Source organism: Nothoprocta perdicaria, unplaced genomic scaffold, assembly GCF_003342845.1.
Source record: "Nothoprocta perdicaria isolate Ctin4 unplaced genomic scaffold, notPer1 scaffold_13, whole genome shotgun sequence".
In the NCBI taxonomy this organism is placed as follows: Eukaryota; Metazoa; Chordata; class Aves; order Tinamiformes; family Tinamidae; genus Nothoprocta; species Nothoprocta perdicaria.
The window spans coordinates 5,192,279-5,218,674 of NW_020454427.1; the positions used below are offsets into that span (position 1 = coordinate 5,192,279).

A 26,396-nucleotide genomic window follows, 5' to 3' on the forward strand; every position below is an offset into this window, starting at 1 on the left:
ATTCTAAATCTTTCCAGCAATAACTTCTGTAGATTTTTTTTTCTGTAGTTGGTTCATCAGCATGTGTTTTCTTTTTACAGACCCTGTCTTGTCTACTGCAGACTCTGCTTACAGGCCCGTGCAGTATGATGCCCAATAGTGTTGCATCTCCACAAGTACATCTTATTATGCATCAGTTAAACCAGTGCTATACTCAGCTGACTTGGCAGCAGAATAACGTTCAAAGGTTTGTTGTCTATATTAAAATTAGACTCTGTAATTCCAATAACAGAACATAGTTGTGTGAATGATAGATGAGATAATGGTTAAATGTTCTGCTAAACCAATGAGCTGATTTTGAGCTTGAAATTCCATACAGCCTTGGGGAACTCCCCCACTTTTTTTGCCCTTCAATCACCATTTTGAAACCTCTCAAAAAATTTAAKTTTCTCAATTTGCTGCTTTTAAAAAGAGGTCAGTTCTGGGAAACCTACCTAAATACTAATCAGTTAGTTCCAGGTGACTTTTTTGGTATATATTTGCCTTCCTTGAAGGCTGCCATTGTGCCTCTATTTGCCAGACTACTTGGCAAGATTCCTGATTGTAATGATTATGGCAAGATGATAACATTTCTTGTATTTTCTCAGTCTTTTTAATAAGAGTTAACATTTACCCATCTGCCATTGAATATACTTTCTACCTTCTGAACTATTTATATGGATATATGTAGACTATAGTTCAGAAGGTAGAAAGTACATGAAATATTTTTTAAGTTGACCTTAAAACTGTCATTCAGAATTCCCTAAGAGTTGCTTCTATGTTAATGGGCTCTGTGTTAATGACTTTGTTTTTTAGCCTACTCTTGTCTTTTCATAGTAGCAATATTCTCCTGTCTTTCTTATTTCTGTCAGGTTGTTTTCTTTCCTCTTCCTTCCCATCTCTCCTCTTTCCCTTCCTCTCTCCCCCCTCCCTGGATGCTTATTTCTCTTTGTTTTCAAGGCTGAAGCAAATGCTGAATGATCTGATGCGCCAGCAAGAAGAGCAACAGTGTCAAGAGAAGCTGTCCAAGAAGGAGAGAGGCAGCAGTGCGCCACCACCTCCCTCTCCTACCGTCTTTTGTCCCTTCAGCTTTCCTCCACAACCTGTGAACCTGTTTAACRTACCTGCGTTCACTAATTTTAATTCCTTTTCTCCAGGTAAGTGTTGCTACAAATGTGAAAAGTGATACGAATTTCTAAAATTCCTGTAAAGAAGTGGTTTAATGGTTATGTGAGACTTAATTTTGTTTTTCCTCTACTTGRTTTTGTTGAGTTCAGCTCTTGTTTTGGTACAAGTAATACGTACAAGTAGCAGTGTATTCCAGTTCTTTGTTGATAGGCCTATGCAGTAACTCTTGTCTTGGATACAATGTTCCAATCTCGTATCCTGCCCARTGTACTGATGAATTTGAAATGGAGACAAATGTAGATGCTTCATTGTAGCCATAAGATAGTGTTTCCTTATTAAACTTGTTGTAAACAGTAATGGATTTCATCTTTTTCAGGGAAATCCATCTAGACTTAGTTTATAGCTTTCAGACTCTCAGGTCTTCTTCTGGAGAATATCTTTGAATTATGCAGAACCTGCACAAAGAGATACTTGCATTCAGTTCCTTGCTGCTGTCAAATATAAGTATTATGTATCGGTATGAATACTTGTTCTGCTGGAATTTTCTTGACAGATTCATTGTGTTGAAATATTGATAAAATCTTCATGCAGGTAAAATACATGTGTGTGTTTGGATTGGTAAGAGCTGCTCACTGGAATTGAAAGAAATATTTTTTGGGTCCTCTGAATTTTAGTGGCATGTAGAATAACCAGTGATTTAAAAAAAAAAAAAAAAAAAAAAAAAAAAAAAAAGGAATTTGAAATGTTTCAGATGATCTTTTTATTGTTGCAGCACTTTCAAGATGTCAGCTGTTTTTCTTAACTTTGCCTCCATGTCTTTTTTCTTTTTTCTCCTTTATCCAAAATCTGCAGTGTCAGTGAGTCAGTGAGGAGAATAAGGTAACACCTTGTGATTCTCTCATTCACTTTGTAGGTATAAACTACAACCCAGTGTTTCCTTCTGGTTTTGGAGATTTCGCACACAACACTTCCCCACAGGGTGAGCAGCAACATCCTATGGATTATAATGCTTCTGGGAAAACTGAGTACATGGCATTTCCCAAACCTTTTGAAAGCAGTTCCTCTAATGGCGCAGAAAAACAAAGGTATTTAATGTCACACTACAGCTTTTTCTAGTTGACTCCTTGCTGTTTTTTTTTCCTGTTTTTGGAGGAGGTTAGGGAATTAATCATTCTTGTAATGATTTTAATTGTTCCGTGGATTTTTTTAATCAGCTTGAGTGTACACTTTTCGGTATGCCAATTTCAATGACCTCTATAAAATTTTAAATGTTCTCTCTAATCACTGTAAAACTAGAGTGATTTTATGGTTGCATTTACAATTGAAGAAAGAGGTTTTTCACTCTTGAATATGTGTTGTCATGTCTTGAAGATAACTTCACAGTGAATATTTGTTTTTGGGTTACAGTAGATTCTGATGAATTAGGGTAGATAGCTTCATCCATAATGCAGGTTATTTACTTGCCTGSTAATGCTCACTGTCTCCACCCAAGAGACTAGGTCATATATTGTGTTGCTTTTGTATTTCTAACAGAAGGAATCACAGACAACCTGAAGAGGAAACAGAAAACAGAGCAGTTTGGCTTAATGACAACGAGGACACCAAAAGGGATGATCAGTCTTACCGGAAAGCAGGTTTTGGTGCTTCGACACAAAACACTCCTCCTAGCCATAAAAATCAGTCTGATGTGAACAGGAGAAGAGAGTTTGATGAGGAGTCTCTGGAGAGTTTTAGTAGCATGCCTGATCCAGTAGACCCAACTACTGTGACCAAAACATTTAAATCCAGAAAAGCATCAGCACAAGCGAGCTTGGCTTCAAGAGATAAAACACCCAAATCAAAGAATAAGAGGAAGAGTTCTTCTCAACTAAAAGGCAGAATTAAAAGTACTGGTAGGTTCTAAATTAACTTTAGATATTGGGGCAAACTCAACTTTAATTACAAATTTTGTTCTAGAGAACTTGCTCTCCATAAATGGTACCTTTGACGTTAAATTTAATTTCAAGAACTTTTCAGAAGTGTGAATTCATTTTACATAACCCAAGTAAATTTTTGAGTATTAGTATTATAAAAAAAATTGGAAGGGATTTGGGGATCATGACTGAACACATAGTGGATGCAGATATATTAAGACACGGAACAAGCTGCCAAGGGAGTCTTCCTTTTCATTTTGTCTTTATGTGGACATTGGCTGGCTAGCTGACGGATATGCTGCAGTCAAATAGGGAATCAGGATAATGTCATGGCCAAGTGGGGAGAAAGGGGCAGGACTGGCCAGCATGCATGACACTGCCGCAGGCGCTGAGAACTGAGTGATGCCACATGGTGCCAGTGCCCAGAGGGAGAATTGTGCCTTGGAAGCATCACTGGTGTTTGGGATCTTTGAGGTGGCCCCTGAAGCCTAACCCTTCCCTCTCCCATAAGGTTATGAAAGTGCAAGTGCTTCTAGTGTGGGCGAGCCCTGCAAAAGCAGTAAGAGCAGCAGACGCTCTGAAGAGGTGGTTCACGCAAAGGTGTTCAGCAAAAGAAATCGAGAACAGTTGGAAAAAATAATTAAATACAGTAGATCTACAGAAATGTCTTCAGGTATTTTTTTATGAATTTCAGTCGTTTTTGTTGTGTGTGGATTGCTTTGTGTGAAGGACCTCCATACTCAGTTGCCACTAGCACTTAAAAACACGTGTGTTTTGACAAGACAGAACGTGTTACTTMAGCATGCAGGGTTTGCTTTAGTTACTAAGGATGCTCTAACCATTGAAAACTAAAGATTGGCTGTTGATTACTCTAGGGTTTACAGTAGATTAGTTACTTGATTAAAATAATATAGAAACTGAACCTGTTACAATATAACAAAGAACAACCTAACCTACCAAAAATCTCACTTTTCCATCCTTCTACGAAAAAGGGTAGTTGAGCAACAAATCAAACTTTGTTTAGTATTTACCACTGTTTACTTCTAGCATTTGAACTGTGTCTGGCTGCATGCATGTTATCTTTCTGTTGGCACAGAGGGGCTCTTACCTGACATTCAAGTTAAGTCTTAAAACATCATGTAGCAAACTCTTACATCTACCATCTGCACTGCTTTACTTGCATCTGGATCATGAAAATAGCCTCGTGTGTCATGAGGTTTTGCCAGTAATTTTTTGTTGGGAACACGCAGATAATTTAGCCATTGTAGCATGATCAACAGCTTTATCAGTGCGGTTATGTCCACGCCAAGAGCTGCATTTACTGCTGTACCTACGAATTCCAGCAGCTAAGTTCTGCCGCTGAGCAGCTCTTGTCGTTTGGATGGTTGAGCAGTCTTCCTCCTGCTSTTTTGTATCGAGCCTGTCTTGATTTCTGGTGCGCGTTTTTGTGTTTATCACTGTCTATCCCCACTTTCCTACAGCGCATGCTAGGAGAATTCTGCAGCAGTCTAACAGAAATGCATGCATTGAAGCGCCAGGTAATGCAATCACTGCTGAGCTTCAACAGTGTCCTCTTACTTGCTTTCTTTTTCCTCTTTGCTTTGGTCCTAGAAGTCAGACTGTTTCTCAGGAGCCCAAGGGTTATCTTATCTTTCCACATACTAACTTTGCAGTACCTTCCCTATAAAGAAGGGGAGAAAAGATATTGGTAACTTGCATTATTTGCAACAGTGCCACTGCTTTGAACTGCAATTGGGGATCATGTTGATCACGTTCCTTGTTCATTACAGTAATAGAAAAGACAGACATGAGGCTGAACACCAAGTAAAACTTGGTGGTTTCAGAAGGCACTTTAAGGGGATATTTAGAAGCTCTTGGTACACTTTAGTCATTGTGACCTGGGGAGTGATTTTATGGTAGGTTTTTAGGGGTGGAAAAGACTTGCCTGTGCCTAAGAATTTTGATGGTTTAACTGCAGATAATCAAAATTGCAAAGCAGCAGTTGCTGTACTGCTTTACAACTTCCTCACCTTGAATACTAACAAATATGCTTGCATTAAGCTAAACCTGATTTTTCAAATTTAACTTTTGCCATTAATACTCTGTAATTGCAATTAATCTTCAAAGGGAAGGAGACTGTTACCAAACATCATGACTCCTTATAAAATGAATTTAAGGGTAACAGGCCTTGTGTGCCTCAGAAGTGATTTGTATTAGACACGTGCGAAAAGTCAGACTGGTGCTTGTGGAGGGTGTGTGAGGAGGAGCAGCTTGAATTCAGGCTAGAGCTCTCGTTCTGTGTCTCGCTTGTGTGGCAAAAGTCTGAGCTTTTTGTAGTGTAGACCTTTGGCCGTCCTGTGTGAAACATTCAGTGTTGATTAGTGCTGACCACCACTCTGAAAGCAACCTCCTCAAGTGGGCACTGTTCTCTTTAAATAATCCTTTTTCAAGATGTCATTGAGAACTGTAAGAAAAAATGACTCATATGAATGCTGGGTATTTTCTTTATTTGTATCCAGAATTACTTAAGTATGTTGAAGCCTTCAGGAAGTTAAGTGAGCTTTAAAACTGCAGCTGCATAATAGCTGATTGAGCTGCACTGATTGGGGGTCAGTTTGCTTATGCAGGTGCATGTTCAGCAAGGTGCATGTTACGGACTGAAGCACTCACTGCTTTCTTTCCTTTTCCTACAGAAACTGGTAGTGATCTTTCTATGTTTGAAGCTTTGCGGGACACAATTTATTCTGAAGTAGCTACTCTTATCTCTCAAAATGAGTCTCGGCCTCATTTTCTGATTGAACTTTTTCATGAGCTCCAACTGCTAAATACAGATTACTTGAGGCAAAGGGCACTGTATGCTTTACAGGTATGCACGAAAATCAGTATCTTTTGTATGAATGAAACCAGTCTTAGCTCCTTATTTACAATGTAGACTTGCTGTCTTTTCCAGGATATTGTGACCAGGCATTTATCTGAGACCCGTGAAAARCGGAAGTGTGCAAAATCACTGAATTCTGCCACATGGATGGCATCCAATTCTGAACTCACTCCCAGTGAAAGCCTTGCTTCTACAGATGATGTAAGTTTTTACTTCAAGTTCAGAAACTAGTTTGCTGTGTCAGCTCTGTGTCAAGTCTTTYGGCTTGTATGTATTCTTTTGCACTGAACTAGTCACTCTAGTGATGGAATTTTTCAGAAATCCTGAATAGCTTGTGGTGGCTGCTGAAAGTGTGTAAAAGCATCTTGGTTCCAAAATAATTGAACATTACCAGATTCTTTTCATTGGAAATCTGGGACATGTTAAGAACTGAACATGGAAAACACTAGGATGGGTATAAATCTGAATCTGCCATTGAGAAATAGCCAGAATCTTCCTGTGAGTAAGATCAGCACATGTACTCATCACCAGATTTCCAAGAGCGCTCTCTCTCTTTAATTTAAGAGATCACTGATGCCTCTGCAGGGTTTGCCTGTCATTATTTTTGAAGTAWATGGGAGGAAAAATAGAACCATCTATTTGSTTTCTATCTCMAAAGTAATRTTGTTCTGCAGTCAGGCAGCMTGGGGACAAGACTGGAAATCAGAGTATGTGGCTGAACAGACCTACCTTGTTGACCTATCCATCTCTGAGAGGATGACGCATTCTTGCATTGCATGCAGTAGTTTGTTCTTTTTCTAGGAAACTTTTGAGAAAAACCTACCTATAGGAGCATGTCAAGATTGTGAGCAAAATGATGCAGATAATGGGAGCATGTCAACATCTTCAAATTTCGAACCTTTTGCCACTGATGACCTTGGTAAGAAGACCATGTGTTGTGATGTAAAGCTTGGGGCAATTAGCCACTTTGGCAACACTTTGACTTGGTCAAAGTATGTAATAAACAATTCTAGTTGAGTTATTATGTTTTAAAATTGAACTCTGTGGTTATAGTTTCATTGTTGTTATTGTTATTTTTGTCTTGCTCACTTAAAAATTTTTATTTAGATTAAAAGATGTTTTTATCCTAAATATAGGCAACACAGTGATTCACTTAGATCAAGCTTTGGCTAGGATGAGGGAATATGAGCGTATGAAAATTGAAGCTGAAAGTACTCTTGACTCTGAGGGCTGCTCTAGTAATTTTCAGGGTGCTTCTGCTGCTAAATTAGAAGGTATGCACATATATACGTATTTTGCCTAGTTTTAGAAAATAGTCTAAATATTAAGAATCGTTTAAATGGCTGACTTGTTATCCACTTCATTTATGTGGAAAACGTAGCAAAGTTTTCATAGGATCTTTAGACAATGAAGTAAATATTTTATATTTTTTTTAAAAAATGAGATTGATATTTCTTTAATAGTCATATTAAATGACTTGGCTGTTTTTTCCTGAACCCTCCTCTAACAAGAGCCAAATTCCAGTGAAAGTCCCTGTGGGCCACAGTCAAGTGAAGCTTCTGCTGTTCCATGTCCTCGTATAGATACTCAGCAGCTCGACCGGCAGATTAAAGCAATTATGAAAGAGGTCATTCCTTTCCTGAAGGTAAAAGCTCTTTTCAATAATGAAAACTATCACCCTGGCAGCGTTCARGAAACGTGTTACACCACGTCCCTAAGCTCCTCATCTACAAGCAGGGTGTTGAAGGGCTGATGGTGGGACTCGATCTTGAGGGTCTTTGCCAACCATAATGATTCTATTGATTCTGTTGCTGAGGGTGTAACAAGAGTTAAATTCTTCAGCAGAAAGCRGCAGTAATAGGAGGAAGTCATAGCAAATCTAGGTTGCACAGGGTTAATGAATGTAGGTTTCCTGAAGCACAGAGGCATCTTTGTTTAGAGCTGGCCAAATCTAGAAGGAGTGCTTGAAGTTAATGAATGCACTTCTGAAATATTTGCTTCCTTTTAGCAAGGACAACTGAGAATTTTAATGTAAACTGTTACATAATGTGTAGCTTGAGGTGTTTTTGAAGAATAGCTCAGTAAGTTGTTGATTTYTAGCATTTTTTTCCTRTTTACAAATCCTTTTATTGCAGAGCTGAGCTTCTGAATTTCTATGAATGAGTGGGAATTTTTTTWTAGGAGGGTGAAAATTCACACCCCATTCTGTGCATAGTTAAAGGAAAAAAAAAAAAGGTCAAGTTGTGCCATGTTTAGACCCACTGTGTTAGCTTAGCCTGGTATAACAGGGTATTTGGTTGGCACTCCCAAGTGCTGTGTATATATTGTTGGTATAACACAGTTTTGTCTGAAGACGTGCTGCTGGCTTGCCCTTTTAAAAGACTTTAAAACTAGGTAACATAACTTATTTGATCRCACTGGAAGGCACAGCTAACATGCATGAAGATTCTTAGTTTGTCCAACCTTTAAAAGATGTCACGTACTAACAGTTTAGAAAAGTAAGACGAGGCTTTGTGTGCCTTGGCGGCTCAGTAGCTAACTGCCCCCTGTAATCAGGCTCTGCTTAGTCTGGTTTGTGAGGTGGATTAGAACCTGRGCAAGTTTTTCATGAACTTTTCCTTCAGTGTTGGGAGGTGAGTTTTTAATAAATACATTGCAATATTTGAGATARTGGACAATATGACTCTTCAAAGTGATAACTAATTGAATGTGTTCTGTAATATCCGTTTAGGAACACATGGATGAAATATGCTCGTCGCAGTTGCTGACGTCAGTAAGACGTATGGTCCTGACTCTCACACAGCAGAACGATGAAAGTAAAGAATTTGTCAAGTTCTTTCATAAACAGCTTGGCAGCATACTGCAGGTTAGTAGGTTTTTTGGTGCTATTACTGTATTACAGTTTGGGTTATTGACAACAAACAAGCTATCTTCCTTCAAGGTGCATTTTACTCTATCAGTGTCATAGCTGCTTTTCTGCTTGGCGCTGAGTAACGAGCTAAACAGAGCTCGTTTCCCAAAGTTAGAGCTTTGCCATGAACAGGACTCTTCCGTTGCTGCCAAATAATGAAGTGCACTTCAGAAATACTGGGGTCCTCATACTGTGTGAGAGTTGTTCCCTGGAAGTGGATGTGTTTGCACGTGTTAGATGTGAATAGTTTATCTAGAAGCTTGAGGTCTCCTGTGTTTTTCTTCAAGCAGACCTCTGGGGATGGACTTGGTGGACATCTTGTGCAAGTTGCTAAAAAAGGTTACTGTTTTGGGGTGCAAATGTGGAGTTTGAATCATTAGTCTAAGTTTTTTATGAATATGGTTTCTATTTAAAATGTTTAAGACACTAACCTGAAATATATTTTTTAAATGAACAGCTATTTTTATATACTTTAATCTTTACTAGGAATATGTCAAATATTTGGTCTTTGAACTTCTAGAGCCTTTTCCAAAAGCTAAAGAATTGCTTCTCTTCACAGGATTCACTGGCAAAATTTGCTGGTAGAAAATTAAAAGATTGTGGGGAGGACCTCCTTGTGGAAATCTCTGAAGTTTTATTTAATGAATTAGCTTTCTTCAAACTGATGCAGGACTTGGACAACAACAGTATTTCTGTAAARCAGAGATGTAAAAGAAAAACAGCACCAACTGAAGTGATACAGTCTAATGCTAAAGAGGTTTGCTGAATTCCACTTCTTAAAAGAATAATAGTTTTACTGAGTTTACTAAAAATCCTATGTCATGTTGTACATTGTATACACATTTTTCATGTTTTTTACCATCTACAATTAGCAATTAGTGATAAACYGATGTTCTTTCAGTGTTCTGATTATGTAGAAACATGAACTGGTTAGTTTTTCTCAATAGCTGCTGTCCTTTCTTTTTCAAGATACTTAATTGCTTAGTTGTTATTCCGGTATTGCAGAAGAGTGTTTAATGATTTTATGGGTGTACAGAAGGGAGTAGTCRATTGACAAAACAATATGCTAATGTGTGAGGCTATTGTGTAATCCAAATATTTCAATGGATATATGGAGTGCCTTCTGCTGTCACGGCAAGTACATCATCACCAGTTAGTTGTTCCTGCATCTCCTTTCCTAGTCAGGCTCATCCTTTTCTTAAGATTTCTTTTTAACTGGTTATCGTCGGCTGGTTGGTGTGTGTGGAGAGTGGGACCTGCAAGAATTCAAGTGTAAAATACCTCAGCTCTTAAGCAGGACTTGAGGCTGTAGTGCCTGTTCTGCTCCTAGAACAGATGTGGGTTTTTGTTTGTCTTCTTTGGTGATGCAACATCTTTAAAATGGAAAATGCTCTCTTTAATTGTAGTCCTGCAATATTCTAGGACCTCTTAGGAAGTTTTAGGCTTTTCTTATCCTCAGTGATGATCTTATCCTAGATCATGCAGAGTCATGAAGTATCTACATAGATATTTCTTCTTGTGTAGTGTGTGATCTTAATATTTTATCAACATTTCATTACCATTTTTTGAGATACAAATACATGAAAATATCTCAGCTTCATTCATTTGGCACAGCACGAAAATCTATGTACTTAAGTCTATTGTCAGCTGAACTTCAGGATGTTTCGACTTAACTATAGCAACAATATGAAGAGTATGAGAACACTCAAGAGTGCCTCGTAAAGAGACCAGAGTRGTAGTCTGAGCCTGGAAGGGCTTGAGCTTAACTTCATTCCTGTTGGAATCCTTAGACCTCAGTTTCATKTACATTACCCTGAGGATGCCTGGAGCCAGCTTGGGTCTGGCACTTCCTCTCCTTGCCTGAGAGTTGGGGTCCAGCTCAGGGTTTGCCTTGCTGCAGTGCAGCCTGCTCAGACTCAGTGAGCAGAGAGGAGCCAGAGCTCTGGTGGGTCCTGCTGCTTTKGTACAGACTCATCCAAATGTCTGTCCTGGATCTTCTCACAGCTTTCAGATGGGTGATCCTGATCCAGGCACATCCAWTCTTGCTGTATTTGGCAACTGTTTTGAGGCCAGTGAGCAAACTAGTTGTGGGTTCCCGCTCTCTCTGTGCTGGACAAAGCTGGAGTTTGTAATTCAGTGTGTTGAACATGGTTCATCTGCAGGCTGGAGAAACAGCCCCTGCAAACACGACTTTTTCACCCAGAAAAGGCTAGCAGTTTTTCTTAACTGTTTTGCAACACTGAAGTTGTAAAAACATCTGCATAAAGACCTCTCATCATATCAAAATTTGCTGTAGCTTACTGCAGTTTTGAGATAACAATTCTAATTAAATTATGTGTTTCAGGCATCGTTTCTTAAGTGTCAGTTTAGTTTAGTGGCTCAAAGTTATTTGAGTTTAGAATTGAAGACAATTTGTGTTTCTTATAGGCAAAAAGTGGTCTCCAGCTGGATGCATGTTCATCTGCTGAAGATGTCGATGAGGACAAAGTATGTTTATGCTTCTTAACTGTCTCTGTTCCTCAAATAATTTCACAAATCTGTTATTCTTACTGTTTTTTTTATCATATAAATTTGGTATTTCTAAACAGCCCATTTCTTAGTAGTGTGTTGTTGTTGCTGTTAACTCTTGTTAACACTTGAAAGCTGCTACTAGCAAAAAGACCAAGGCTGCATTTCGCAAAGCCTAGGCCATCCTCCTCCGAGAAGCATGTTCAGATCAGCGTAGACAGTATCGAATTAAATAAACACTTTTCTGCTTGTTGTGGATGACCTGAATGTGAAATGAGCCTTTTTCTTAGGAAGAGTGAATTAAAAAGCTAAAAAGAACCAAGTTTATGTTGAAAGACATTTAACTGGAGTGGAGTACTTCTTTCTTTTGAATATTTTTTAATAGTGAGGTTGCTCTCATATTCTCTTAATTCTCAGCTCAGAGTACTGAAAATGGAGTGATCCTTGAGGAGTAAGGACAGGAAGTTCTCTAAGYAGAGCTGAAGTGCCCTTTGCTGCAAATATATTTTTTGGTGTTGTTGCTGTGTTTTTTTTTTTTTTTAATGTTATCTGTAAGTTATTTCCCTTAAAAAGGAGTTAGATGTTCTGAGTAGGGTARTTGAGTTGCAGAGCAACAGACACTTGTATTCTGAATAATACATGTTAGGAACTAACCTATCTTCCTTTTCTCTTTATATTCATTTTAAAAGTCATCTAGATGACATTGTCTGGAAGGAGCAGAGTTGTGCTCCAAGTCATGTGTTTTGTTTTGTTTTGCTGCTCAGCTTTCCCTTACTAAGGGAAGGGTCCAGCTGGTGTTTTAACTAGTGCATTGAATCCCTTTCTCAATGGACATAGCAGGAGTCAATGATTTCTTGTTGGGCCCCTGTCCCTCCCTTTGGAAAGAAAGGAAACACAGATGTGCATATCCCTTGCTCTGATCACTTTAGTATAGAAGAGTCCTTGAGCTTAGACCTTCACTGGGGCTTCCTATTGACTGAGCAGAATTTTTTTCTTTTACTGTGTTTAGCAGTGAAGTCAGAGAAACTGCTGAGAAAATTACAGGAAGCAGTTGGGAATATTCCTGGCTTGTATCGAAGGTCGTTTAGGAGGGGCAATAAAATCACCAGAAGGAAGTAAAACGAGYGCTGCTTATTTCCTCTTGGTAATGACGTGGCTGGCTTGAAGTTGTAGAGCTCACATGCTGGTGCTGCCTTTGCATAATGAAAACCTTTTCAGATRAAGAAATATCTGTTTCTGATGTACTTGATAGTTGTGTCTGGACACTCTTTGGTCTCTGATAGTTGGTCCTGATGCTCTGTTTTAGGAATAGTTTTATAGTATTCCTCTAACGGCCTTATGTCTCTTTCTTAAACATGAGTTGCTTGTATGTAGATTTCCCATTTTGAGAATGARAGGTGACTCTGAGGAAGGAGCTAAACTGAATCTTTAGAGAAACAAACACAAGATTGCCCTGTGTTCTTTCCTGCAGGACAAGGATGAGACTGAAACAATGAAACCAGTGCAGGACTCGGAAATGCACGGTGGCAGTGAGGTTCCTGAACATGCTAGATCCGACGCTTCTGATCAAGAGGAGGAKGAGGAAAGTGAGAGAGGTCCAGTGTCAATAAGTAAGCTCTCTTTCCAGCTTGTTATTTAATACTTACACTGCAGAGTTGAYCACCTAGTTTTATAACAGAATTTATTTAACTACAACTGGGTAAGAGTTTCTTACAAATTTTTATAGCTGATTCTTTCCCACTGTTAACTTACTACAAGTAACGTATCTACAAGTATCTTAAGGCTTAAACTTTACAGTTAGAGGAGCTTTTTGCTCTTAATCAGTAGATCTATAGGAAGTTGTGTTGGGACCAGAGTCATAATTTATTAGTAACTTATTTTATCTCAGATTTAGTTGGGTTTCTTAAGCTTTCAGCTGACTGATCTGAAAGCTGCTGAAATTTGTGCAGTTCTTCAGTTAAATGGTGCTCTATGAATAYGCTTTTACTTAGTCTCATGTACTTTTAGTAATTATTTTAATTCTATTTATTCTTTTATTCTATTGATCATCTTACAACAACTGTTCCTGGCTTAGTTTTTCTTCAATTTGTCTTCTTCAAACAGACTTRACTTAGCTATGTCATACCGCCACACAGTAATACAGTTCATATGGAGACAAGGATCCTTGAGAATAAGTGATCACCATCCCATTTKCAAAGAAAGCTCTCAAATAAGAATCATAATTGATCATGGCAATAACTTTGTAAATACATCATCTTCCAAAAGGGTTTTGGATTTGCAGTCTGACCCTTATTCTGCCAAGTGCCTCAGGAAGTGTTCTTAGAAAAATCCAACAAATTACATCAATAGGTAAATCTAATCTGAAGATTGTTTTTGCATTGTTTTGCATCAGGTTTATCAAAAGCAGAAACACAGGCTCTGACTAATTATGGAAGTGGAGAAGATGAGAATGAAGATGAAGAAATAGAATTTGAAGAAGGGCCTGTGGATGTGCAGACATCATTACAAGCCAGTAATGAAACTGCAACTGAAAACCAACAGGTATCATCAAGGTTTTAAAAACAAGAAGGAAAGAAGGCTGAGAGAGCTGGGYCTGTTCAGCCTGGAGAAGAGGAGGCTGAGGGGGGACCTGATCAGCGTGTATAAATACCTCAAGGGAGGCAGTGAGGAGGAGGGGGGCRGCCTCTTTTCAGTGGTGGGCAGGGATAGGACTAGAGGAAATGGCTTCAAACTGAAGCATCGGAAGTTCCACAGGAACTTAAGGAAGCATTTCTTCACTGTGAGGGTGACAAAGCACTGGAACAGGCTGCCCAGAGAGGTTGTGGAGTCTCCTTCTTTGGAGATCTTTAAAACCCRCTTGGATGCAGCCCTGTGCCACGTGCTCTAGGTGACCCTGCGTGAGCAGGGGGGTTGGACTCGATGACCTCTGAGGTCCCTTCCAACCTTCGGCATTCTATGATTCTATGAACACCCGTGCATAACTTGTATACAGCCATTTGTCTAAAAAACCCTGCAGTTTTACTTGTTGCACTGTTGTCAGACTAGTAAAAAATACAGGAATGATGAGAAATCATAGGAAAACTGCTTTTGTAGCTGCTACAAATAAAACTTCTGTTTGTTCCCCACCTCTATTTGTGATTGTTGTACTTAATGCTGAAATAGCTACATAATAAACGAATGTTGCTGTTGGACTACAATTATTGCTTTTTTTAGAAACTTTCTGTTACAACCTTTATTCACTAAAAATAAAATAATGACAGGTTCTTGACAAAAAAATTGAGGACGTAAAAGCCATCAAAAAAATGTGCAACTCATGTTTTTCTAAAMAATCTCTAATCTCTAAAAAGATATGTAGAGAAATTGTGATCAGAGAGGGAAATTTTTTAACAAGTGCAGCAGAAAAGATGAAATGAAAATGTTACTCACTATTGTCACTTCATTATTAATATCTTTAGAAACACTTGAAAGTATGAGACTGTCTCTTGGGGACTTACTAAGTGGAGAGCAAAGAATTAACACATTTGATTACAGGAGACTCTCGAAATTCTGATTCAAGTTATTATCTTTTAGACAAGATTGTAAATAGAATATTTCATGGCTCAAAGGAGAAAGCAATAGATGGCTTTTTCTTGTGGGATGAGAGTATATACGGAGGAGCTATTAGAGTACAAATGAAATCAAGTGTTCAAATAAAACACGCACATCATTATTAACAATTACTTATCTTAATACTACTCTATCTAATAAGTAAATATTAGAACTTGTTAATTTTATTTCAAGGTAATTAACAGACAAAAGCGTGGGACAAATGCACAGTGTACTCTGGCTACAGTCCGACACTGGGCTTGGGTTGTGAAACTAATCAGTAGAATTTGCTCTAATTGCTTTTCTTCTTCCCCTTTAGACTCTTAACCAAGAATTGAATAAGACAAAAGACACTGAGGTTTTGTCATCAGAACAAGAATCTGTTAAAGGTAAAACCCAATTAAAACCTGCACAGTAATTGAGAGACTAACTCTTCTTTAGAAGCTGACATACCGTGAGACTTTTATTGTACTGACTTAGATATTTTAATACATCAGTATTGATATGGAGATAGCAAATCTTTTAAGAGAACATAATGCTGTGCATTTGATGCTGGACAGTAGCGTGCATGCCAGTGGTGACTATTGCAGCCATCTGCACACAATTGTAGCTAGATAATTTATTTGAGACTATGTTTCAATGCTTGGATTAGTCTACTTTCAATTGCCTTTTGGCAGTTGATCTCTGAAAGGTATGTGAGCAACACCCCATTAAACCATGACTAATATCCACAGTGGGATAATTTAGCAATTTATTCTGTGAAGCTTGACTTGATTTTTTCTATACAAAGATTCATAACAAAAGATKAAGAAATGAGAAGTGGTTTCTTGTCTATAGTAAGAAACATTAACCAAGTGGTATGAATATTATTTCTAATCTAGCTGTTGTGACCTCCTTTTTCTGTGTGTATCTCTAGTATTTCATACCGCACCTCGAAAATTCCAGAATCTCAACTTCTTGGTTTATTTTAAAGTGTATTAAATCTGACATTTAAACAGATAGTGTCTAGTGATAATCACTGATACTTTAAAAGTCTGTAGAACTCTCTGTAAGCAGATGATGGATTTCTGTCAGTTATCTGAGTGACTTTCACTTATCTGAATATGCTTTTAATACTGATTTGCAACTTTCAATTATAAATTACAACAAAAGCTCTTCTGGCTTATGCTCAGAAGCTTGTTCTGCCTAATTAAAATGTTATTTTGGCTTTAGGTGAACAAGATGTGGCTACTGCTTTACCTCATTACCTCAATGTCTTGGAGAACACACCACCTTTAAAGGACTCAGGGCTGTTGACAGTTATAACAAACATGAAAACAGAAGAATCAAGCTCGTCTTTACCAGTAAACGAAGCTCAAACACCAAATCCAGCGTGTGTAGGAAGCAAGTCATCTACTGGAAGCTCTGAAAGCTCCATGGCTGGCAGCCCCGATACAGAGTCGCCGGTGTTAGTGAATGAATATGTGCGTACGATGGCAGCTAAGATGCGTTTGAGGGAGAGGAGGGMTTTTTTTTTTTCCTATGTCAATCTTATGCCTAGTTTCTGGATACGCTCAGTTTTCATCTGTTAATTTCAGCATTTTTAGTTAGGGTACTTAATGGTCAAAAACTTGKTTTTTAGGGTGGAAGATAAACTCGAGTAGTGCTAGTTTCTTATGTCACTAATTTTGTTAACAGGAGGCTGGTTCTGGAAATGTAAGTCAAAAATCCGATGAAGATGACTTTGTGAAAGTTGAAGACTTGCCCCTTAAGCTGACGGTGTATTCAGAGGTATTTTGCTYGTTGTTTGTGGGGTTGTTGATTGGAAGGGCACACTGTAAGTGTCTTATCTAGACAATATAAGAATTATCTAGAGTTCTTAGTTTGGCTTTATCTGCTTATAAAGGCAGATCTAATGAAGAAAATGGCAACGGAATCTCACACCAGCAATTTGTGTGATGAGTTACTGGATGGCGGTGTAGCTCAAGATCAAGAATTAGTCGGAGATGCCCAGACTCTGAAAGAACCTGGTAAAGATTATTTTATTTTCTAACTCATGTGCATCTATTGGGAAAGTTACCTAAGATGGCTTCAAGTTTAAATATGCTGTTATTCTGACTAACAAAAGAAATTATAGCGATGTTGAAAGAGCTTTTTTCATTACCTTGTATTAGAAAATTGTGTATTGATATGATGGGATTTTGCATTTTGTGTCCCTTCCAGTTACTTCATATTTTCATTATTCCATATTTTAAATGTATGATTAATTTGCTCGCTTTGGAACTTGGAGTAGCTTTTATTTTATTTTATTTTATTTTATTTTATTTTATTTTATTTTATTTTATTTTTTATTTTATTTTATTTTTTATTTTATTTTATTTTATTTTATTTTATTTTTATTTTTATTTTTTATTTTATATTTTATTTTATTTTTATTTTTTATTTTATATTTTATTTTATATTTTATTTTATTTTTTATTTTATTTTATTTTTTATTTTATTTTATTTTTTATTTTATTTTTATTTTTTATTTTATTTTCAAGAGCTTGGCTTACATAGGAATATAAACTTCAGTTGCTAGTCCTGACTGATTTAATAACGTGCCATGCAACTTGCTGGCACCCCTCTCAGTGTTTAACTTGATGATTAAAAAATGTCAGGAAGCTTGAGAGTAGTAATGGAGAAATCTGCCTGGTGAATACAGATGCAGGTGCCTGGAGGGGGGAACAGTGTGCCCAAGAATGGCACACCATGCCAAATCCCAAGGTAATACTTGAATGAAATATTCCTTTCTGTGTCCCTGGAATGGCTGTACCTGTTCAAGTGAGCCACGGCTCAAAATCCTTGTGAAAGAAAGGTGAGGAGGAAGTATYTCAACAAGGTGTTTTCAGGGATGTTTATAAGCAGTTGGGATGTGGTTAGGAGCTGTATTTGATGCCTTGTGCTGTTGGACACTAATGCATATGCTTTTATTTTACAGACACTGTTGGAGCTCAAAGTGCATGAGAATAATCTGCAGATGTCTGCACACTTATACTCCATGTATACAAATGCATATAGAAGATCAGCACTAACTTACCAGAATTCTGAACGTGTATAAACATGTAAATTAGTTTTTGACACTCTGCCTCGTAGGATAGGTATGTTAACTTCTGCCTGTGGCAGTTTAAACGGCTGGAACTGAGTCCTCTTCTCAGTTTCACTGGTCTTCTGTCTTGATTTTTTTTTTTTTATTGTGACTTGTTTAGTAATTTTAAAACTGTTCAAAATTGTAGTTTTAAATAAAGTTTGGACTTGTCTGTAAATCTGTCTTCTGAAAAACGTTCCTCTGGCTTACAGTGCAGTACACAGAGCTAACGTGGAAGTTCACTCACTTTAGCTCTACCTTCTTAGCTGATTTTTAAGTGTTTAACTGTTTGCTATTCCAGTTCACAGAAATACTGTTAATTATTTTGGACAAGAAAAAACTTAGGAAAAAAAAGTTTATTCTTTTATAAATACAACTTGTACACCTAGTACCTACCTACACAGTGCCTGATAGCATAAGAATTACTGATATGTAAGAAATGTTGCTCTTGTTGCCTGTGGAATTTTGCTCAGATAAATGTGCTGATTGGAATGAAGCAAATTGACCTTTTTTGTAAAGGCCTTTAAAAACTCTTCTGTTTTTTCTGTATTTCTTTTATACTGAAAAGGCATACCATTTTGCTATTCTTCTGCATGTAACATTTAAAATTTCTGCAAATGAAAAACAAGAATTTGCTTTGAAATTATTTGACTTCGTGAAGGATTTTGTGTAGAAAATGAAGGTAGGGAAATCTGATAAAATTTTCTGTTTGACAAAGTCAAAGCTGATTAAAGTCAGAGCATAATGAGCTCAAGGCCAAGGCCTAATTAGGACTGTASAAAACTAATTAGGAGTCTTGAACTAGAATTAACATCTTTCTCCTCATAGTTTTTTTGTATTTTTGTTAGCATCAGAGTTCAAATGTTAAGTTGTAGAATTGATCTGGAAAATAGCTTATTCAGTGTATCTGCTGTAAGAYAGAACCCGTATTTACCCTCTAAGAAAACAAAATTTTTCTTCCAGAAGTTTTTAAAGTTAARCTTTTCTTCTTCAAGCTAAGATCTGTGATCTTAATTTCTGACTTGTCTTTGATAAGTAAGTAAGTGTGCTCCTCCAGCTCTAGGGTGTGAGGGGCGGTCTGGTGRCCCCGAGGGTGAATAAAATGATAGTGAGTTGGACTATTGTTGTTTATGCACATGTTTTTGAGGTGGTGTGGTGTACTACTATTTAGAGAATACAACAGTCCTTTTTAAGGGTTTAGGCTTGTGTGTTTTTAGTTTTGAGTTTACCTGAGTAACAAGTAAATTCTGAAAAGATGGATAGAAAATGAAAAGTCTGAGTGTAAGGGCAAATCTCTAAAGGTGTAAAGGTRAGTTCTCATTCAAGTTGTAAATACCATGATGATACTGCATGCAGAAAGAAAAAACACTGTGAGGGCAGAGAAACAAACCTTTGGACCAAGGTCAGCTTGTGAAGATGATGATGGGGGGGGATTAAAAAAACTTTTTACTACCTGTTTGGCTCTGTACCCAGTTGCTAGAGCAGCTGCATAAGCATYCCCAAGGCCAGAATCTGTGCATCCTCTAGATCAAAACCTACTTCCTAGGAACATCCTGAAACTGTAAGCTCAAGAAACAAGGCCATAAACCATAACCATGCAAGAGTTGAGCAGGCAAAGGCTGAGTTTAGTGCCTGCCTCCAGTGAAGGACTGGGCTTTGCCCTGTCAACTGTGTGGCTGATGCTGCACAGACCACAACTGCCTGCMCTGAGCCAAAGGGCTGGTGCTGGTGAACGGCTGGACTATGGTGCCATGTGCTCATGGTATGTAGGTGAAGAAACGTGCCTACACTCTGTCACAGCTCCTCAGCAGGGCTCTTGCTCTGGCCTCCTGGGCATGAATGAAGAAGCCTGATGTAACATGAAACACCTMAGTCCAGAACCTGCAAGCACAGAGTTGAGAAAAAACTGCCTTTCCAAATACTGTGGAAAGAACTGAAGAACTTGCCTTTGAAGAKTGGGGGAAGAGGGAAAATGCTAACAAGCTGAAGGGGAAGAGTGACAGCTGTAGCCTAGGAAGAGAGGGCAGGGGAACAGGTACCATAAATCAGGTATATTAATTTCAGACAAATAATTAATGAAAATGTTTATATCTTTAATTTATACTGATTACAGGGTATATARCTAACACCTCCCACAAGTCCTCTACACAGGGTAGCTTGGTAGCTGTTATAAGAAAGTCCTAGTTAGAAAAGGGCTATTTGAAACATTTAGTGAGTATGTAACTCCAAACCCTCACATCAGGACTTTCATGCAGAAATACCTTTCAACTGTCCTCATGKTTTTTATTAATAACCCCTACATTGGGGTGAGGGAGAAAAGGAAATCTCTCTCCTTCTGTCATTCTTTGGTTCACTCAGGTAGTAACGCAGAGGCTCTCCTTAGCTAACATCAACATTTAGCAAGTACTGAGGGGCATAGCAATAAAAGAACCATCATTCACTGTTTCCCAGTGGGTTTAGTAAACATGCCTACTTTGCATGAAAGCTCTTTCCTGCTGGGATGACTAAGGTGGGGCAAGGTGGCATTTTCTGACCTTCTCTTCTGCCACCAAAAAAGAAGTCTGCTTGAATTGCTCTTTCTCTGTTAATCTGTGTTTTTATCTCTTTAGTTGTGCTTTCTCTGCACCATCTTGTATTTTATTGCATTTTCCCCTGTGCACAGAGTAGATTTGTTAGGGAAGTTGTGCTCTGTGTGTTCTTATTCTAGCCCTTCTCCTCTGTGTACAGCTCAGTTCAAATATTACAGCCAGGGTCACTCCAAAGGGAAGGGCTCAGTGCTGTTGGGTCTTGCTTAAAACAACTACAAGAAAGCCTGGGCCATAACTACTTTCCAAATCTGTAYCAAGATAAGAGAATATCCATCAAGTTAGCCTTAATTTTTGATATGAGATAGTGTCATAAGGTTGGTTTTGTGCCAGCTAAATTGCTTGTCCAGTGCAGGATCAAGGGGCTGCCCAGTATGCACATACTAAAGCTGTGGGAAGCACCTGGTTGGRTGATTAAGCATTGGATGTATAAGGCATTTTTTGTATGCATCTTCACTGTAGAACAGTTATGTAGAGTATTAAATAAAAGGAATTTAGATACATTTTAAGRCAGAAATTTAGATGAAGCTGATGCACCTTAGAGCAAATTGATTTTTTAAGAGATCTTTCTTTAGAGGGAAATTCATGTACAACACATCTGTTGCAGGGTTAGCTCCTTACCCTAGAGTAAGTAGCAAAGTAGTAATCATAATGCAGTGGTACAGAATAAATCCAAATTATATTAGAAGCAAATTCATTTATGCTACCCAAAGAAATGGCTACTTTGAGGAAAAGGTGGAATTGATTYCTTGAAGAGATTGTGACATTGCTTTGGAAGCTTGATTGGGTTTATTGGATTGTTGCAGCTCTGTCATGGAATGATTCACACCTCAAAACTAATTAAAGCATTCCTATAAATCAAGCATTAAGACAATGGAAAGCCCATAGCTTTAGGGTGCCTTTGCTGCAGTACTAGTGTTTAGAACAGGAGTTACCAGCTAGAAGTAAAACTCAGGCAAAATAGCAAAACTAACAGCAAGGAGAACAAACAGAAGTTAATCCCTCCCTGGGAATTTTTGAAAAGCAAACTAAATAGTTAATTTTTTCCTCAAAAGGCAGGGTCACCCATCCTTTACAAGCTCGCATTAGTGCTTTATTCAAAGACAGACTGGAACATTTCTTGTCCCACTTTTATGTAAGCTTCTCTCTCCTCATTTGTCATGAGAGACACGAGCGCTGGATTTTCATTGACTTCACTGTAGGAGCGAGGCTGCCCAGCTACCATTAAAATGGGATCTTCTGTTTCCTGCTCCTCCTYGTGCTCCAAGTTGCTGCCAGCTTCTTCCATCACTGGTGCTCCTGCATTCTTGGCATCTTCCTCACCTTCACTGGTGTCGCTTCCCGAGGTGGGTAGCTTGGTTTTGCCTTTGACCAGGGACACGTGGTTGGGGCCCAGGGATGACTTGGATTCATGAATCAGAAGAGTCTGAATGATTTCACTGTCSGTGCCCATTTCTTTGGCATTTTCTTCAATTTCCTCAGAAGGATGCACTCCTAATACAGAACGTCAAGTGTTAGAGGTAGCGATGGGAACCACTTACATGAGCCATCCGCATGCCACCTCTTCCTGCTCTGCATCTTGCTCACCCCCATTGCTGCATTCCCTTCATGGCTGCATTTTGAGAATCCTGCAGTAACTTTGGGGTTGCTTTAGCTACGCTCTCAGAACAAGACCTGTTGAGAAGGTGCCTTAAGTGGGCCTTTAAGAATAGTATACCTAATACTAAGTACGCTATTACTGCTATTATTATTACACTTACAACCGTCGTCACCAACACTAGGGCTTGACAGGCACTGACTGCAGAACTGAAAGGTCCCAGTTCAGTAGGAAATCCCTTTTCATTAAGAAAAGGGATTTCCACCCCAACATATCTTACCAGCACTATTGGTAGTGGCTGCTGTTGCTCCTTCCACRGTGCTCCGTGACATCCAAACAGGTTGCTCTTTAGTGACTTTTTCTCTTGTTTTCTTCTTGGGCTCAGAGTCTTGGACATCTATAACTAACTTTTGAGTGTACATATTGCCAAAGGAGGAGCTCCTGCTGGCCCATTTTTCGGGTCGACTGCTGCATTCCAGCGTGCTTGAACACACCTTATCATCAAAGCTGAAGGAAACGTGACCCGTGTGAGAGATTCAACACAAGCCTCAGTTAAAGGAAATCTTAAAAAAAGTCTCCCCTCTGAGGCCTGTGATTCTGAACCGTTAGCTGTTGCCCATTCTCTTCTCTGGAGCATCCCTGGGTGAAGCGCACTGAGAAAGCGCCATTATTTTCTCACAGTGATCACTATTGGCYAAAGGAGGGAAAGTCTATAGGAGAACTACCTGCTCCTTGAAACAGAACAGGTACTAAAAATAAAACTTTTAGCACAAACCAGTAATTGAAAATGCCATAATACATTAAGGAGCTTGGAGTCCCATAAACTAGGCAGTACCAAACAAAACAGAAGAGAAAGTGGGCTGTAAATTAGGTATTTAACCAGGCTTTTACAACTGGAAGGTTTGGTGGAGTGGGAGTTGCATTGGTCAAGAGCTCTGGAGCCGCATTTGTACCTTTCTGATAATCCTGGGATTTCTGTAGGCTGGGGCTCTAGCAAGTYGTAGGGCAGGACGATATCCTCGGTCTCCTTGAGGAGCAGGAAGATGGGCTCGATCTGCTCGTTGAACCTGGCCAGCAGCGTGCGCGCGTCTCGCCTGGGCAGCGCCGACGCATCCTCCTCCACCTCCGCGTTGCAGTAGGTGCAGCGGAAGGTCTCTGCAGCATTGCCCACAGGGCACGTTTGCACACAAGGGAAGTAACTGGTGGGGAAATTCACAGCCTGGACAATACCAACCAAATCCAAGCAGCTTCTCTAGACTCAACATTAGTTTGCTCACAGCATTTGGAGGACCTCATGTTAAAGGCAAGCATGAGAAAACAGAAGACATTTGTGAGCATAGATGGCATCTGTTAAGGATTTATTTGAAGCTGAAAAAGAGATACCTTTAGTAAGGCCCACATTTGTCTCAAGGCAAGAGTTTTAAAGTATATACTTTACTGGAAAAAATATGAAAAAAATATTGTTAAATTACAGMGACCACTTTGCTAGCTGAGAGTTCAGTAGCTTCAGCTTGCAATTTCAGAATGATCACATGAAGTATTATTGATTCTTCCTAGCTCTAACATCCWTTCCAGATATCATAGCTCAAGCCTTAACATAATAACTGCACTTAGAATTATACATTGCCATAATGTGTGATGCCATCTTAACTCYTTTTTTACACCATACTCTCTATTTAGTTAGTTTAGTCTTTTAGAAGAGAAACTCCCAAGCTCTGGTGTCCTCTCTGCTGTGGATTGTTGGGGACCTCAGGAGGTGTCTGAACATTGCTTTTTCCAGACCAGCACAGGAGTTACAGCACCCCTCTGTTGCCAACTTGCATTGTTTTCATCACAGGAGGTAGGTACAGTTTTATTAAAGCTCCATCATGTCCTYTATCAGCGGTATTGCAGATTGACACAGATGAGCTAGCAAATTCAAGGCATGAGGTAAAATGCATACTGTGTTCTCATGCCTCTCATGAGGAAGCGCAACACAGGCTTGGTGAGTTATTTTACCTCAGCTTAGTTTTTACCTCACCTTGTTCATAGCAAAACTGAGGCCAGGATCTGAATCTCCATCCTAGGTCTTAAATTCCAGCTTATGCCTCTTGTTCAACCTATTTTACAAACACTGCTTTCTCTCTTACCCTCAATTCCCAGCTTTTTACCCTGGTCCATACCCACCAGCAAACAAGAGGTATGTTCTAACAAATGCAAACTCCACACAAATCACCACCATTCTAAGTTATTCTTCAATATGTAAGTAGTGAGCAGTATAACCAAACATACCTGTAAATACATCAAACAGCTGGTTGACCTCCAGGTCTGTGTAAGTGCTGGAGCAAGACGGGCACTTAAAAGATGACCTGGTAGTGGAGTCCCGCTCATCTGCCTCTATCTTCCGGCGCATGTGGTCCAGTTTGTACTTCACCACGTCCACCAGCACCTTGTAGTTGATGTAGTAGTAGTTGTGCCTCGTGCTCTTCCCGTTGGGCCCCGTTTCGACTCGCACGCGCAGCTTGACCAGCTTGTCCGCCTTGAGCGTGTTGAGGACGGCGCGGAGCTGCTTGYGCTCGTACTGCAGCAGCTGCAGCAGGGCGTCCTCCTTGACGCAGGGGTAGCAGAGCAGCACGTCCAGCGCCAGCGAATACTCCACGCCGTAGAAGCCACGCACCAGGTACTTGGCCAGGCGCTTCAGGGCCGCCGGCACCTCGGGGATGACCTGCGGGTCCTCCATCAGGAGCCGAAACGCTGGGTTTTCCAAGCAGCAGCCTTGGTGCCACGCACAGAACGGGCAGGCTGTGGTGAGGCTTTCTTAAAGCCTTTTTTTTTTTTTTTTTTTTAAACTTTGCTGCTCTTCTGGAATAATCTGCACTGAACAGATTAATATACAATCCTTAATCTGGACGTGGGAATGGGCTAGTACATGTAGATATCAAAGGTTATCTGATCCTCAGGTATAGTATTCAAAATATTGACCCACATACCCATGCAGGCATAAGGACCCACAAAAACAACTAAGGAAGATTAGGGTAGGACAAGCCATAGTGCTGTTCCTCACTGAAGGCAGCATAGTTACCTTTCACACCAAGGTCTACCTAAATTAGCTCTTTGCTTTCACAACCAGCCAAGRAAGATCTGACCTAAACACTACACGAGCTAGAAATTACAACACAGGGCAGAAATGAGGCACTGAATCCTTAGGTTAGTTCAAGCAGTGCAAAGCAGAGGAGACTCTTTCCTGTGTGTGATCATCTCTTGAGATTTTCCCTCCTGTTTGCTGCAGTCAGGCAGAGATCAAACTGCTGGAGCAGAGGGTGGGATCAGAGCACTGTGCCTTGTCCAGCACCGTGTGTTGGGGCCAAGCCTGCTCATCCCACCACACAAACCCCACAGGAGGAATTTGTAAAACTCTGCTCCTTGGCTCCCTTCCACCTTGCAGAAGCACAGCCTTTGACACTAACCAATGCCTAGGCTCGTTATCGGGGATATAATTATTCCAGTCTAACTCAACTGCCATGACCATTCCTTATCAGCAAGGGGTGGGAGGAGAACTAACTCCGCCGGTGAGTCTCAGGGAAGCTGATGCTGCCCCGCTCGCTGGGGTAACGTCCTTGGGTACCGTGTCCAGGCAGGTGGCTTTGCCAGGCAGCCCTGGGGCTGAGCAAGCCCAGCGGGGACAGCGGGGCCACCAGACGGGACGCCGGGTGGGCAGTTATGGGGCAGCTGCCCCGGCACCTGCGGGCACCTTGCCCACACCTGCCCCTCGTGTGTCGCAGCTGCACAGAGCCTCCCRGTGACCTTGAAGACAAGGCCCAAGTAAAACAGATAAGAAACCTTTGCAGCAGCACTGTAGCTAATTACTAGCTGCTGGTCACCTAAACCTGCTGGCCTGGGGCTAACAAAGTCAGCTGGAAAATGAGGAGGTAGCAGGACCACGTTGCCGTTTGGGGGAGATCTCGACAGGGCCTAAGAGAAGCTGCCCCACGGAGCAGGAAGGTGCCAGAGGCTTCCCCACTCCAGGGAAGCTGCTCCTGACCTTGCTCCYGAGGAAGCCTCGGCAGTAGCAGGGACACACTGCACACAGAAACCCAGTCCCAGCTTTCCCACGGGATGGCTCCAGGAGCGCTGGAATAGGCGTGGGTATCCTCTGGAGGGCTCCTTAACTGGGGTTTGTACTCAGTA

General features: G+C 39.9%; 2 protein-coding genes across 16 annotated transcripts in view; one reads left to right on the top strand and one right to left on the bottom strand.

Annotated features, from left to right (window-relative positions):
* The window catches only part of PCM1 (pericentriolar material 1), a 39,412-nt gene extending 20,819 nt beyond the window's left edge, over window positions 1-18,593 (top strand). For 3 of the 15 annotated variants that reach the window (XM_026033479.1, XM_026033484.1, XM_026033490.1), the window contains 21 exons: window positions 81-226; window positions 979-1,175; window positions 2,060-2,231; window positions 2,680-3,038; window positions 3,571-3,732; window positions 4,541-4,597; window positions 5,753-5,925; window positions 6,010-6,138; window positions 6,739-6,856; window positions 7,074-7,211; window positions 7,449-7,582; window positions 8,669-8,803; window positions 9,408-9,605; window positions 11,276-11,335; window positions 12,828-12,966; window positions 13,749-13,897; window positions 15,261-15,330; window positions 16,154-16,404; window positions 16,619-16,711; window positions 16,827-16,950; window positions 17,901-18,593. In XM_026033479.1, coding sequence (XP_025889264.1) covers window positions 81-226; window positions 979-1,175; window positions 2,060-2,231; window positions 2,680-3,038; window positions 3,571-3,732; window positions 4,541-4,597; window positions 5,753-5,925; window positions 6,010-6,138; window positions 6,739-6,856; window positions 7,074-7,211; window positions 7,449-7,582; window positions 8,669-8,803; window positions 9,408-9,605; window positions 11,276-11,335; window positions 12,828-12,966; window positions 13,749-13,897; window positions 15,261-15,330; window positions 16,154-16,404; window positions 16,619-16,711; window positions 16,827-16,950; window positions 17,901-17,926 — 3,030 coding nt within the window. In that variant the 3' untranslated portion in view covers window positions 17,927-18,593. The remainder of the gene's footprint in view (window positions 1-80; window positions 227-978; window positions 1,176-2,059; window positions 2,232-2,679; window positions 3,039-3,570; window positions 3,733-4,540; window positions 4,598-5,752; window positions 5,926-6,009; window positions 6,139-6,738; window positions 6,857-7,073; window positions 7,212-7,448; window positions 7,583-8,668; window positions 8,804-9,407; window positions 9,606-11,275; window positions 11,336-12,827; window positions 12,967-13,748; window positions 13,898-15,260; window positions 15,331-16,153; window positions 16,405-16,618; window positions 16,712-16,826; window positions 16,951-17,900) is intronic. The other 12 variants (XM_026033480.1, XM_026033491.1, XM_026033482.1 and 9 more) reach the window with 8 other exon arrangements.
* A 2,189-nt stretch (window positions 18,594-20,782) lies between these two features.
* LOC112942532 (general transcription factor IIE subunit 1-like) lies at window positions 20,783-25,007 on the bottom strand. The gene is made up of 4 exons (XM_026033476.1): window positions 24,501-25,007; window positions 23,183-23,384; window positions 22,510-22,736; window positions 20,783-22,126 (listed from the first exon to the last, which is right to left on the bottom strand). The coding sequence occupies exons 1-4, from the start codon at window positions 24,946-24,948 to the stop codon at window positions 21,726-21,728; spliced, it is 1,278 nt and encodes a 425-aa protein (XP_025889261.1). The 5' UTR covers window positions 24,949-25,007; the 3' UTR covers window positions 20,783-21,725.
* Between the last annotated feature and the right edge of the window lie 1,389 nt (window positions 25,008-26,396).